Source organism: Tachysurus fulvidraco, chromosome 9 (assembly GCF_022655615.1).
Source record: "Tachysurus fulvidraco isolate hzauxx_2018 chromosome 9, HZAU_PFXX_2.0, whole genome shotgun sequence".
Lineage (NCBI taxonomy): Eukaryota > Metazoa > Chordata > Actinopteri > Siluriformes > Bagridae > Tachysurus > Tachysurus fulvidraco.
This window is the reverse complement of record NC_062526.1, coordinates 15,364,086-15,379,926: the sequence shown is the minus strand read 5'-3', so window position 1 is coordinate 15,379,926 and position 15,841 is coordinate 15,364,086. Positions and strand designations below refer to the sequence as shown.

General features: G+C 39.1%; 1 protein-coding gene across 2 annotated transcripts; it reads right to left on the bottom strand.

Moving 5' to 3' along the window:
* Nucleotides 1–964: 964 nt before the first annotated feature.
* araf (A-Raf proto-oncogene, serine/threonine kinase) lies at nucleotides 965–14,530 on the bottom strand. 2 transcript variants are annotated; one of them, XM_047818321.1, is made up of 16 exons: nucleotides 14,448–14,530; nucleotides 10,900–11,138; nucleotides 10,657–10,760; nucleotides 10,374–10,476; nucleotides 9,890–10,041; nucleotides 9,652–9,732; nucleotides 9,316–9,460; nucleotides 8,756–8,783; nucleotides 8,389–8,525; nucleotides 8,079–8,272; nucleotides 7,527–7,703; nucleotides 7,221–7,267; nucleotides 6,894–7,012; nucleotides 6,620–6,751; nucleotides 6,204–6,338; nucleotides 965–6,052 (listed from the first exon to the last, which is right to left on the bottom strand). In XM_047818321.1, exons 2-16 carry the CDS (start codon nucleotides 11,005–11,007, stop codon nucleotides 5,912–5,914), a joined length of 1,803 nt encoding a protein of 600 aa, XP_047674277.1. In that variant the 5' UTR covers nucleotides 11,008–11,138; nucleotides 14,448–14,530; the 3' UTR covers nucleotides 965–5,911. The 2 variants fall into 2 exon arrangements, with proteins under 2 accessions (XP_047674277.1, XP_026997039.1); XM_027141238.2 differs by having other exon boundaries at nucleotides 8,389–8,513.
* Nucleotides 14,531–15,841: the final 1,311 nt, after the last annotated feature.

Below are 15,841 nucleotides of genomic sequence, written 5' to 3'. Positions count from 1 at the left end.
GGAGAAAGCACACATGTTCTTTATAGAATGTGAAGCCTTCCCTTCTACCTGTACACAAAAGACTGCATCTCCAAGGACTGCTCCTTAATATATGTGTTGGTCCATCTGAAGGACATTACAGAGACCTCACTAGACCCCTGCAATATGTCAAATAGGTCAATTGGTGATGTGTTCAATATGGGGTTATACTAACTTCAACCTGACTATGGGGGTCTATATCAGGGTCTTTGCCTACCTGTACCTGTTTTAGTAACAAAAACTGTTATGAGTTAAAAACTATCTACAATGAACAATACATTTCTTAATAAAAAGGTCACTCAGAATTATTTTGTGCCATTCTTTCTTCTGCTTACAGTGCAGTAGTATCTTTTACTCTCCTAGTATTAAACTTCTGTACCTAGTACCGTTTTATCGGACTGTCTTATATAGAAGCAATGATGATTTTCGATTGTTATTCCTTTTCAGTATAGCTTGCAATAAAATACGAGGTTTCATCTTCATTCACAGAGACTTAGGATGGAGGGTGGATGCTCCAAAAGACTCTAGTGCCTGTGTCTGATTTTCATCACTCCTGTCACGTCCGGGCCCTTGTTACATGACAAGCTGCATTTTTTCTCTCATTAGCATTAAGGAAAAAAAACAAAAAAACAGACTGTTTATAGCTTCTTTAACATATGGTATAACAGTAACTTACTAGTTTCAGGAACATATCAGAACATTAATTGTTATTAAAAATGGATTTAAAGCAGAAAATGTTGTACATTCATTAAAATTGGTACTTAATAAGCAACTGCTAGCATAATGGGAATAAATCACCAAATCGCCCCACTGCTAAGTTTGAATGTAGCAATATGTAACAGTTTGAATGTAAAAATAACAAAAACTATATTATTTTCAGCTTTTATCCTTTAAAAAAAAAAAAAAAGTGAAACTTCTGATAAACCAAAAAAACCAACAACTGTAATTCATCACGATTCCACCGTTTTATTTTAAGAATAAAGTCCTGTCTCCTCCATATTTTTAAAGACCAAATAAAAATAATAACCCTAAAAAAATACTAAGATTTCCTTTTACTTTTTCTTTTTTTTAAATAACTTTGTTCTTTTGGAAATCGTTACACAAAAAAATAGAACAAGTACAATTTAAAGTAAAACTAAAAACAAAACAAAACAAAAGAAAGAAATGTAACTGTACACAGCAGAGTACATTTATTGCAAACTTTAAACACCCCCTTATACCTCTTCAACTATACACACAAGAAAATTATTGCAATTCACCTAAAATATGCAAAAAACTTTGAACAAAAGTTGATCGTTGTGTTCTGCTTTGCGAAGAAAAACAACTGTGGATTGATTTTAGAGTTTGACCCGTTTTTCCCTCCGCGATTCCTGACAGCAGATGTGTTAAAGTGGAGTTTGAAGCCTTTTGTAAAGTTTTTGTAACTGTATTGCATTTTTAAACAGTGTGCGTCAGATGGCCAGCTGTTAAATAGATTAGAGCCATCAAATGAAAAAAAATAAAATAAAATAAAAAATCTACTATAGATCAAGCCACACCCAGTGACTGGTGTCATAAGACGTCTTTAAGAAGCTTTTAAAGATAAAAACTGAGACTGCCTTGTGATTTATTGTTTACTGTGCAACTCTGCAAAAGCTGTTTAGTTTTAACTACCGTTTCTCTGTAGGTTTTATTTTTTGTTACCTAAAGGAAATGTCTCCATTCTTTGTACACCGCTTAACAAACCCAAGCAGAAACAATGCAAGATTTACTAATCGATGAAATTCCTCACACACGCTTTAGAACTTGATTAGTAAAAGCTGGGTTGAGTTGATTGAGAATCAAAACCATGATCGGCGAGTAAACAATGGCTAAATACGACCAGTCTGGATCTCTAGAGAGGACAATGATGTTATAGAGGCTAGAGGATATTAAAACAAAATGCTTGCCCATGTTTTTGATATTAAGTTCTCAAACTGGCAAAGTTGTGCCAGTATTTTCTGGTTTATTTCAGCTCATCTAAGGAAATGGTGTGAAGGATGTAATTGTAATTACTAATTACTTAATTGTGTAAAGGCATGGTTCAATCACCACTTTGAATAGACAAAGAATACACATGCTGTAGTCCTACACAGTCCCACAATTAGTTTGCTTAGGAGTTAAAATCAATGGCAATGACCTTGATTGAACAGCTGCAAGATATACTTTATATAAACACACACTATCTTCTGTATTTACATAATGCTTTTTTATTTGTGCAATCCGGTCTAGTTTACGTTGAATAAGTTGCTTTGGGGACCTTTTAAACTTTGTTGTCTGGTGCAACAACAGCTTCCAAGAAAGGACAAAACTATCCTACCTGGCTAAACCGGAGGTACGAAGAATGGAGCACTGAAATGATTTTTAAATTATTGGACAAAAAATAATATTGTTAATTACATTACTGAAAATAAGAGATACTGGCATAAAAATCATCTTTCATTTAATCTAGAGTTGAACAATCCACTGCGGTTACATCAGTTATCAGAAACGTATGTATTTTTTCAAATTGCAAGTGATCTATCATTCCATTTTAATTATCATACTTGACTGAAGTCTGTGTTAAACACAACTGATAACTAATGAAATTGGAGCAGTTCAATTCAGCTTGATGAAACACGACCTTGCTCGAAAAAACTTTTTAACTCACAAACAAAATCTCACAAACACCTCGGGTTTGAATATTTCTAAAAATGTCTCTTACATATACAGGTATTTTGAATTATTGCAACAACGGTGTGAGACTGAACCCCCTGAGAAGGAGGTTCAGTAACGGCAGCTGTGATGTCCGAAAGCTTGTGAATAAAGAGTTGTGTGTTAATTAGAAATGTTCACCAGTCGATTTGCAGCATACAGATATTAGCTAACGAGCACGTTTTTTCATCTACCGAATGTACTGAGTAATCTTCATCCTACACCAAGAACTTATAAATTAGCACACTTCAATTATTTTTGCAAAATAAATAATAAAAAAAATAGACACAGCCGGTACACAATATGTGATGAGCGGTAGAAAGCCTGCATTTCTGGACTGCTTGTTGATTTCCTCTTCCCAAACACCACCTTAATGTTCGTTCTGAACCTGAACCTGAGTTACACTGATGGCACCTTGGGAATTTTGAGAGATCGAGTGAACAAGGTCAAATGCAGGTGCAAAGATTTGAGTGAATAAAATGTGAAAAAAAAAGTGGGGGAAATAAACACATCTGATATGCAGCTCCACCTGTTGATGATCTATAACATCACCTCTGATAGATGTTTCTAGCTGTGAGAAATCACAGGTTTATAATAAATTTGCTTGTTCTAATACGTTCTGGTTTCTCTAGTAACAGCTCATTTGCAGCCATCTACAAAGTACAAAATGCCTTTTCTTAAATAAATATACAACTGCTGAAACTGCTGGGTTATAAGAGAAATAAAACTAGGCTTGAATTCCTGTGTCCTTGGATAGAGAGGTTAAGTGTATACAGCTCATTCTCATCACAATGACAATCCTCCAACGCAAAGAAGAGTGTATGGGGTAACCAGCCCAATAAAAAAAAAAAAAGGTAGGCAAATTGTTGAGTGCTCGTGTTCTACGACGCCCCCTAGTGGCTGAATAAAGCGCTGAAAGTGAGGCATGCGAATTTACTGTAACATGATGTCACAATTTGTATAATAAAAACTATGTAAATGGTTGCTTTCGAGGCAAAACAAAACTGTACACAAACTGTTCACGTTCATTACAGTTCCTACTATTTGTATGACATCAGGATCGTTACAAATTACCAGCAATATTCACGCTTTCACTACGATACCGCTTACATTTTGTTCCACTGGACATTGTATTTACAGTACATCAAACTAAATTTTCCCTAAACACCACTAGCTACTGATTTTGGCTAACGTTAAGGTAAATTAATGAATTAATTAAAAAAAGAAAAAAAAAAGCTACATATGAATATATATTAAAAACAACATTAATAGATAAAAGAGCGAGCAATTTGGACATTAAGGGATTTAAGGTAGAAAATACACACCTTTTAAAAAACCTAAGCTCCGGTATTATTGGCACGACAGCAATGTGGCTTCTGTGTCACCATGTATTTATACCCCTGGAAACAGGAAGTTATATTGATGATCGCCTAATTGATTTTAAACAGTCAAATGAACTTAAGAAAGTGATACATTTACGAGTCATTTACCTTTTTGGCAATTTCACTTCAATTTAAAAGGTTAGGACAAGTTGGTGTGTATGTATATATATATACATACAAGAGATCCTGCACCTGCTCGATAGACACAAGTTTTCTTTTCAGTGTGATGCAAATGTTAAGAGTACCAATAATTCCGGAGCTGACTGTATAAACACACACACACACACACACACACAGTTTAACAAATGTCTAGTTCCTCTCCAGTCTGTGCACACAATAGCACTACAGAGCAAACCATCATCAGCATCATTACTCATTGCACCCATCTGTGCTCCTGAGCCACACGCTGTGCCGCTTCACAGTCCAGACTGAACTGAAATCTACTCGGCTCTTCTGCCAAGCCTGTGCAAAAAACACTCTGTACGGGCTGCTCACGGGGAAATAATCAGCCAGATGCACTCGTGATGACTCAGTAACACCGTCTCTTGTTAACGGCTACATGTTCACTAGCGACGTGCATTTCCTCAAGAAAATGCTAATCGTTTGCGCATCTTATTATGGCCCTTAAGTTGTTTGCTTGTTTTTTGCTTAGTTGTTTGCATTCTTGCTAGGATATGTTCACAACAGGCTTGCTTTTATATAGTCGATATATAGAACAGGTTTTGCAAAGAAGAGATACGGTAAAAGATCGTTATGTATATGTGGATATGTAAGTTTACTTCCTGTATACTGTCCTTCCCCGTTTGCTAGACAGCATGCAAAAAACATCCATTCATAACCTCGGTTCATTTTATACTATCTTTAGCTAACTATCGGTTGCCATGGCAGCGTAAGCACCTGTACAAAACTAGTTACATGATGTGTGCATTGTGAAGCCATTTCTATTTACGATGAAAACTCAGCTACATCAAACACCTGGCACCTAGGACTGGTTATCTGATAGGAAACTCCTCTCACAACACTCAAAATGCTTCCAAAATGCTCTTTTTTCCCCTCAATTGTCCCAAAGCCAACGGCTCCTTGTTACAAAAACAAACATTTTTGCAATACTTCTTGTTGTTGCTCCTGCAAGGTATTCAAATGAGCAAGGATAAAATGCTTTGTTACCATGGTAACAACAAATAGTACATGCTCATTACTGGGATAAACTGTATGACAATTTATGCTCACTAAAGATGAGTTGATCAAACCTTAGCTTTAGGAAAAGGAGTGCGAATTTTTTTTTTCTTTTTTTAAAGTAGGAAGGTACTTGTGCTTTAGGAAACGTGTAGTGTTTGCTCGTCATGTACGGACTTCTAACATTAAAGTGCAAACCGACTGGTGTTTCTAAAGGCAGGTTTTAGATGTTTACAATCGTGAAACAATACATGATGATTGAAATGAGTTTCATTAGTAATGTGATCAAAAACCCCAAAACAGGGAAAAAACCAAAACAAACGTATCCCTATAACTCAGTAACGCTTTATGGTAGTTTACCTCTGTAAATTTAAAGCGAATATGGCCACAATCAAATTGAGATTGTAACAGATTTCAGCTGAGAGTTGAATGCACTTGCGTTGCGAAGGGAAGAATCTGAATAAATCCTATCAGAGGACCACTTGTTCAAACAGTGAGTGGAATGATTGGAAAGTTTTGCTGATGTGTTACTGAGGAATGCACAGCAGGAATGTGTGTGTGTGTGTGTGTGTGTGTGTGTGTGTGTGTGTGGAGGATAGAATCTTGTACAGAATCATCTGGTTTCACAGAGGCAGGAAGCGTGTGGTGTGCAGCAGCAGCGGGTTCAGGTCCTCAGCGTGAACTGCACGGTGCAGCGACGGCTCCGACGCACTGCGCTCGATCTTGGGCAAGAGATCCTGCACCTGCTCGATAGACACAAGGATCTGGGGGAGAAAACACACACATTAAACCTTGTGTAGAAATACACAAACATATTTGACATGCATGTGCAAGCATAGTTCATATTTCATGCCAGTTATCATCAGCAATGAGAAAATCAGTTTAGGTGGAAAAAAATCCTTATGTGGTTCCAACCTGAGGAAAGAGTGGCCTCTCTTCTGGTTTGAATTTCAAACAGTCAATAATGAGACGTTTCATGGATTTGGGGCAGTTACTGTGCAGCTTGCTAAGGTCTGGTGACAGGTAGCCTCGACCGACCATGAAAATGATCTGAGGGAGAAAAAAAAAAGAGAACAGAAGAGTGAGCATGTCAATAACGTCAGAAATGAGCCGAGTGTAAACCGTGTGGTAAACATGGGTGGTGTTGAATGTGTACTATTCTGTGACGGTAAACGGTTTTGTGAACGACACTTGTTTAATTATGTAACAGAGAAAATTTATGCAAAAGGATTTTTCTTCTTGTTCTTATTCCCCTGATGCTCATTACCTGTCACTGTGTTCTTGTGTGTAAAAGCTTATCTGGGAAATAAAAGTGGTGTGTCTTCGCTCACCTGGTCGCGGTTGCCAATATTGGAGTAAGGCAGTGTGCCAGACATAAGCTCGAACAGCACCACACCATAGCCGTACACGTCTGACTGGAAGGTGTAAGGGTTCGAGTCCTGCATGCGGATCACCTCGGGAGCCTAAATGAGAGAAAATGATCAACCTTCTGCTGCGATCATATGCTGTTAGCACAACCATGTACATAAGCACACACAACATGTTCTTCTCCATATCTTTAGTAAATGCTGACACTGTAGATCACTGGTGTGTCTGAATGCTCACCATCCATAATATGGATCCGCTTGGCTGCTCTACCTGCTGAGAGCCGCTCCAGCGATACTTCACCGTGGCCAAGCCGAAGTCACCGATCTTCACCGTCCAACCCTCGTGAAGGAAGATATCTGAAACCATAGATAAGGAACTCCACAACACCTACAATACTATGGTTGGTTTAAATCTCGTTATTTTGGCTAGGGCTAAGCTAACTAACATGTTAGCTAGGGCTAACATTTAGAAAAAGCCTGTTTCATTCAGATGGACATCCAACAATCAGTATTTCTTATGTGAACTGTTTGTTACAAGTTTCACGCTTGTATGCTGTAAGGATACTATTAGATTTCAGGTCCCGATGGATGATATTCTTGGCGTGAAGGTAGCTGTCAGAAACAAAGTGAAAAGTTGATGTTAATGTAAACGGGATGAAAACAGAACCAGTTCCATTAACCAGAGAAAAATCTCTACATCTTATTGGCTACAGTACCTCTGCAAAACAAAACAAACTTCAGGTTAAATCTACATTTTAAATGCGATGCAGCCAAAATCAGGAGGACCGTGTGATCTTCAGTGAAACATACTGAATTTATGATTAATTGTTCTATCCATTAGTTATTTATCATGTGGCATAGATTTACATACTCCATGCCCTGTGCCGTCTGGCGCGCCACGTCAATGCGTCTCATGGTGTCGAATTTGGTCTCGGTGACGTGCAGGTGACGATAGAGGCTGCTGCCTTCGCACCACTGCGTGATTATGGCAAAGTGCGGCTTCGTCATGAAGCCCATAAACAGCAGGATGTTGACGTGGCGTGTCTTCCTGCAAGAGAGAGACAGAACAGGAGACAAGAAATAAAAAGAGAGAAATGAGAGGAAAAAGAATAGAGCAGAGAAGAACTCATTATAACACAAACAGCATCTTGAGGGCTGATATGTTCCTTTGTTAGTCCAAGCGAGATGAATTTTTCCAGAACGTTGTTAATCTGTAAAAAAAAAAAAAATTCCCAAACCATAATACAAATAAGCTCTCCTTGTTGAAAGCTTCACAGTATCAGCATTTACAAATGTGTGTTTTTTATTAGCCCTAATAGAACGAGTGCGTTAATATAAACCTGCATCTGGAACAGCTGAAAAGTTATTCAGCACCCTCCTACTGAGAGTTCAGCAGTGCTCTCGTGCACTGAGGAGAACTCACCGCAGGACCTGCATTTCATTCCTGAAGGCCTGGAGCTGCTCTGGCGTCGGCTCAGTCACTTTCAGGATCTTAATGGCCACGTCGCCGTGCCACTTGCCCTTGAAGACGGTACCAAAGGAGCCGGTGCCTATGCGCTTCTGCCTGGTCACTTGGTGTGAGGGCACTTCCCAGTAGTAGCTTGAGTCTCTGTAACGCTGGGTGACACAAACCAATCCATATCCACTTCATATCAGTATTCTATCATTGCAGATCCTGAAGGTTGTTTTTTTTCGAAGAAATTAACAACAATCATCTCACTACAGGTTCTCACCTGATTTCTTTCCCTTTTTCCATCAAGGATTAGCGGTTTGCGCTCCGGGGGCGATTTAGGTGGTTTCCGACCAGGAGAACCCAAGTGAGGCGGACTGGTAGAGGGTTTTGGAGAGGATTCTGGCCCTGTGGGAGAAGCTTTCAGTAACATTTGCTTATACAACACAATGGTGACTTAAGAAATGTATTTTAAAACTATAGACCGAAAAACACATATATGGTTTAGGAGCCTGATTTAGAGAAGTGCATGAACTCAGAAGATGAAAAATCACTGCTGTAGATAATGAGTGTAGAAAATGAGAGCATGTCATGTGATAGTACTGATCAAAAAAAAAAAAATGCTGTCATGATAAAAAATAAAAACTCACCCATTGGGCTGTTGGATTTTAATGCCTCCTAAATGAGAGTTGGGGGGAAAAAGGAATGAATAAAATGATGGTGTAAATCAAAATGATGTCAGAAGCAGGTAAAAAAGTGAGAGTCCAGTACCAGGTTTTTCTAACTCTCATTTCCTGGTGTATTTTATGTTGTGATGTTAACCGTCAACATTGTCTTAAATGATGCCACTATTATTCCTGTGATGTTGAAAGTCTTGCTAAAGAATAAAAAAGGAAGGTACAGCAATCTGAAATGATGCTTGTGGACCGCCTCAGATACATTTTTACATAAAAATAAAGTTTAAATCAAAGCAAATCAATGTATAATTTCCTAAAGAATTAACACCATTATTTTTTTAAATGAATTTCCTAAATTATTCCCTGATTGTTAAGAAACAACACCAGTGTGTCTTAAGAGTGTCCATATGGTAAAGTCTGGATAACAAGTGTTTAATCGATGATTACTCCTTAGTAATGGACTCAGACTTTTGGACGGTGCTGTCAGTTTACGCAAACCATCATGATGGTGGCTTTAAGTTCGTGTGTCTGACCTCAATGACGTTAGCTGCTCCAGGCCCCAACGTGCTGACCATATGAACGTTGGGGGTTGAGGTGGAGCGAAGCCTCTGCAGAGACTGACCGTCCCCTCCCGGCATGGGGAAGTGGAACGCCGAGGCTGGTGACAGCAGCGTTGAACTGCAAACACAAAGATATTTTATATATTATATATATATATTACATTACACACACATATACGCCCAGTACACAGGCTTTAATATCAATGTTTTTATAATTCCATGTATGACCACTTTTTAATGATTTTACAGTTGAAGTTCCTCTCTATCTTTTAAGTGGCATTAAATGTGATCTAAGATGTGTGCATGTACCCAGCAGGATCAGGTGTTAAAGGGATGACAGAGGGGATAGGAACGGACACAACTTCACCAGTGACAACTTCAACTGCACACCTGAGAAAAGAACACACACACAGGCGCACACACAGGCGCACACACAGAATGTGAAACAGAAATCATCGTTAAGTGTATCGTTTGATAAGAATTTTAGCAGCAACAAAAATCATCATAAATACTGTTGTTCATTTCACACTGTGAAAAACACACACACCGTTTCATGGTGTCCATGTCCACACAGACTGTGGGCACTTTGCTGCTGCAGTGCTGGTGGAACTTGTAGCCACACGTTTGACACCGGAAGCCATTAAATAGGAACTTGTGGCAGAAGTCACAATACGCTAATTTAAAGAAGGTTTTACGAACCTGGAAAGACGTTTTTAAAGCAAAACATTGTTGAGTTACAGCATGTAGCTAGTGTCATGTTTACTTAGTAGAATTTACAATAAAGGTAATCGTCAAGTCTGAACACTGAAGATCACTAATTACTAGTATATGAAGTGCCAATAATTGAGATGAAACTTGAGGTAGAAGTGAATAGTCTCTTAGTTTACAGTGCTATATTGACAATATAATGTCGGATGTTATCACACTATAAGATCATATATGTTCAGTGGTCATTTCTTTCATCAGTGACTAATATAAAAACAGCTTTGTAGAGGTAGATATGAACTTGTGTGCTTTAAAGTTCAACTTACAAAGTTGTGCATGGTGAGAGGGACATCGTCCAAAACCTCGACGAGAAGCTCCTCTCCGACAAGAGGCGTGATGTCAGTGTTCCATTCTGTGAGCCTTTTACGACTGAACACAGGATGAATGACACACATATACATTTAAATAATAAGCAAAGCTATTTCCATTGTAAGGAAAATTGTATTTTGATTCTTTCACTTGAGTGGTTCATCGAGAGCCTATAATAGAAAAGTTTCACAGGCTTAGAAGCTTGTGTGTGAGAAATCATGTGTAACGCCATGCACTCACCCTTCGAGTAGGCGAAAAACAGCACAACAGTCCTGAGTGAGGCCTCGCACCTTGAGCGCTTTGTCCAGACTGTCATACACTGTCTGACCTGGACGCACGTTCACCTGAACATGATAAAACCCGCAGTAAAGTTTTGATACTGTTTATAGATTTACAGATATATGTCCTAGATCGCATCGGCACATCTGTGTGACGTCACTGAAGACCTGGATTGGGTTAAATATTTTGCGTGGGCGCACTCACCACTGTGCGCTGTTTGTTGGGGAGGTAGACACGGATGGTTCCTCCTCCCCGGGGAATGTCCTCTGGGCTCGTCTCTCCCGAAGAAGAGCAGGACGACGTGGAGGACATGGCGTCTCCGCGGGGAAGATGCAGTACTGGTTTTCAGGCAGCCACAACAGACAGAGAGAGAGAGAGATAGAGAGAGAGACAGAGAGAGAAAGCGAGAGAGAGAGTATCAGAGTGGCACCCTCACCTGGAGCCTGAAAAAAAAAACAATACATAAGAGACAAACAGAGACGTTTTGTTACATGTGTGACGTGCAATGCTCTTCAAGATACGTGATTTCTTAGATGCAAACTGCACAACACCAATCACTCCAACTCCAGTGGGAAAAAAAAAAAATCAATGAACTAAAATGAGTCACTTCATGTCTTAACAGTACAAACAGACTCTCTTTTCATTCTCGAAACATAGAGAGGTAGTCTTGCTCCAATCTAGTTTTTTTTTAAAAGGAGAAAAAAACACTAGCACTCTGGAAGCATGTAATATTATATAATTGGATAACAAATTGTAATGGATCACTAAATTTAATACGGAGCCAAATCATTGTGCGATTTTGGCAATTATTTTGCAGCCCTTCGAAAATTACTTGCACATTGTCCTCTCTCCGCACATTGACTCACACCAGTGCTTAGTTCCCAAGCTGTTAAAATACCACACACACAAACACACACACCCCCACACACAACACACAAACACACAACACACAAACACACACGTCAAGTCTGTTAGGTAATGATCCAAGTGCAAATCTCACCTTAACATTCTGATTGATGAAGACAAGCTGTGCGCTCCAGCAATCAAAACTCCACAACATGATTTCACAACACGATCTCTCAAATCAAAGCCTAAACCAAATAGCCAAATTTTTTATTGCATTGCCTTGTGTTACTGAAGTATTTGATGTTAAAATCTTTAGTGACCGACAGGCATACGGGACACACCTTCTTCACTGACAGGAGCACCGGATACGGCTCCCTTGCCCTGACTGACAGGTACACAGGACATGCCTTCTTCACTCTGACGGGTACACAGGACACACCTCCCTCACTCTGACTGATGGGTACACAGGACATGCCTCCCTCACTCTGACGGGTACACATTACACACCTCCCTCACTCTGACTGACGGGTACACAGGACACACCTCCCTCACTCTGACTGACGGGTACACAGGACACACCTCCCTCACTCTGACTGACGGGTACACAGGACACACCTCCCTCACTCTGACTGACAGGTACACAGGACACACCTCCCTCACTCTGACTGACAGGTACACAGGACACGCCTCCCTCACTCTGACTGACAGGTACACAGGACACGCCTCCCTCACTCTGACTGACAGGTACACAGGACACGCCTCCCTCACTCTCAGTGACAGGTACACAGGACACGCCTCCCTCACTCTCAGTGACAGGTACACAGGACACGCCTCCTTCACTGAAAGATGCTGTGACACACTGAGCAGAAGGGTTTTAACACTATGATTTTGTTGTACAGCGCTGTTGTGTTGTTGATGTTGTATGTTATGATATGCTGTAACAGTGATTAGTCAAGTTATTGGAAGTGTCTTGTTTCCAGACTACAAGGTCACCAGGAAGATAAAGCCTCAAACTTGAGCATAGACCTTCAAAACTTTTTGGTCATTGGCAAGAAAATTAAAATAAAAAATTTTTGAAAATCACGAGACGCTTCTCAAGTTCCACTATTTTGGCCATAAGTTTGACTTCCCGGACATCCAATTAGCGGACTGTGTGAGTCAGATCTCCCAAACCGAGAGGCGAGATTTGACATGATAAGTGTGAAAACAAAACATTGCGCCACGAAAGTCAGTCTTGAACAGACTGTACAAACTGCCACAGAATTACATTTTAACTTGTTATTCTTGTTGTCAAGGGCAAGTGCACTGTGACTGCGCTCTCCTGCACACTCTGTGTTTGACTTGTCTGATGTCATGCAGTCTGAACAGAAGGTGCTCTACAGGTAAAATAATTCCTCAAGGTGTTACCTGAAGTGATCATTAAAGCCGAATTAAGTGCCTTAATTATTAAAATACTTTTCATGGAAGCTAACACAGAGAGACAGAAAGACATCTAAGATTTGCTGTAAGCAATAAATGGAGCTTGACACAATCTGCACTAGCATAAGGAATTTTGTTTTTTCATATTTATATTAATGCACTTACTCAAATTTTACTGTTTCTAAAGACTTGCTGATATGCTTAAGATTTCTGTGAGGAGATTTTTGCTTTTGTTTTTTACCTAATTAAAGAGAGAAAGAAGAGAGACTAATATGAGGAACGTCCTTTTATAGCTGCTGAATAACGCAAGTGAATAAAAGAAATTGACTTGTTTTGCAGCTGTTGAATAGAATAATAAAAGGACAAAAAGAATGATATGGTAAAAGAGGAGTAAAACACTGAAGCATGTTACAGAAAAAAAAAATCAACTTTAGAGTTGTGTAGTGTTAATCTCCAGCTTTGGGTCTGAATGCATCACACTACATGGTCGTTGATTCATTTCCTAGAACCCTGTCGGGTTTTATTCATCAAATTATTCATGAGATTTATGTATTTCCCGAAGTGATGCAACAAACATGATGATTCAAAATAAACCAAAGAAAGAGAACACACGCACACACAATATTACATCGTCAATATGCACAAAACTACATAATACAAGCAAAAGCACCAAAAGAAAATAATAGCAATAATGTAATAACTGATAATTAACATGAACGCATCAGTAAATAAACAGTGCTCGAGACAGTTATTTGCACCTGTTGAACTCAATATATAACTAAAGACAAGACAACCTAAATTACCTTTACAACAACCTTCATGTCATTCGGAACACAAGCAAAACTTCCCACATTCTCCAAACATACACTTACTTCTCATAGCACAATAGAGCTTTTTAAACTAAACGCGTAATGAACTGCTAACGAGCTCTCCAAACTGAGAGGATTTTTCTTTTTTGGATGAAACTCAAATCGTTTCTCACTTCCTACATGAATGCACTATATCTGATTGAAATAAAATAATGGCTTCCGCATCCTAGGTAACGAACTATACGTCCAACAGGGAACCGTTTGGGATTCAGCCAATTACTGAGCCTTCATCCGAGCTGTGTTTTCACCCTGACACCGTGTCACAGAGCGCACAAACTCTGCCGTTATTTTCTGTTCATTACTAGTTAACTACATTAAGAGTTTATTCACAACGGAAAAGGAAAAAACAGCATCTTCACAAGGCGGAAAGGGATTAAGTTAGGCGGCTATCTTAACCCGCTAATACAGCTAAAGCTAACTGAATAGCATTACTCATGTTAGCATTGCAGCCCAGTTTTATCAGAATAAAAAGTATAAACACGCTCACACATACACTTGAATTAGCTATAAGTATAACGTTACAGGATGTTTCTTCCGCTGCAAAGGATCTAAAACATGTATTAAGTCTAGAAGCGAAAGTTAGACTTTGCTTATTTTGTTTCTGAAGTAAATACTCACCTGAGGCGGCAGCCATCTTGCATTCTCTCAATCTGAAGTCTGATCAACGAAATATTGCAGGGAAAGCGGAACACCTACAGCTCGGGCTCTGATTGGTCTGTTTTTACAACTCGCCTTTCTAATTGGTTGATCTTGTTCATCATTGTAAGCCAATCAAAAAGCTGAGGTGTGACGCAAAAAAAAGTGTTAAAGAAGCCACATTGCGTTTTGTAACGTTGCAACTGGCGTTTTATAAGTAAATTTATTTTTAGGCTCGTTTAAATAAAACTAAAACATTTATTTGTGTGAATATTAATATTCGAAGTATACGGTCATGGCCAAAAGCAAGGTTTAATAAATGAATAAATAAATAAATAAATAAATGAATGCAGTGTCAATATTTACAGTGTTGACTCTTGTGCTTCATAACATTTGCAAGTTGCTCTGACATGCTGGATATTATCCTGATTAATGGCGATTCGTTCTTGCCTTATTAGTATTCGGAGTTGATCACAATTTGTGGGCTTCTGCTTGTCCACTTGCCTTTTGAGGATTGACCACAGGTTCTCTATGGGATTCTCTACAGGTTCCCCTAGGTGTCCGGACAACTGAGTCACTGGCTATTTTCAAACAATGGTTGAAGACCTACCGTATTGTATATATGTTTTTATATATATATATATATATATATATATATATATATATATATATATATATATATATATATATATATATTTGAGTCTGGTTCCCCTTTGAGTCTGGTTCCTCTCAAGGTTTCTTCCTTTACCAATTTAAGGGAGTTTTTCCTTGCCACTGCTGCCTGAGTCACCTTAGACTTGCTCATTGGGGATAAATACATGCACATTGTGAACTATATATATCTAATAATAATAATCTTACATTTTTTATTATATTAATTCTTTATATTATTCCTTATGTTTACATTCTGTTCTATGTTTATGTTCTGTAAAGCTGCTTTGAGACAATGTCTATTGTAAAAAGTGCTATACAAATAAACTTGATTTTAATTGAATAAGGGCAGGGGGTGGCATGGTGGCTTAGTGGTTAGCAAGTTCGCCTCACAACCCCAGGGTTGGGGGTTCGATTCCCACCTCCGCCTTGTGTGTGCAGAGTTTGCATGTTCTCCCCGTGCCTCGGGGGTTTCCTCCAGGTACTCCGGTTTCCCCAGCCCCGGTCCAAAGACATGCATGGTTGGTTGATTAGCATCTCTGGAAATTTGTCCGTAGTGTGTGATTGCGTGAGTGAATGAGAGTGTGTGTGTGCCCTGTGATGGGTTGGCACCCTGTACAGGGTGTATCCTGCCTTGATGCCTGATGATGCCTGAGATAGGCACAGGCTCCCCGTGACCCATGATAGTTAAACGGTAGAAAATGAGTGAGTGAGTGAGTGAGTGA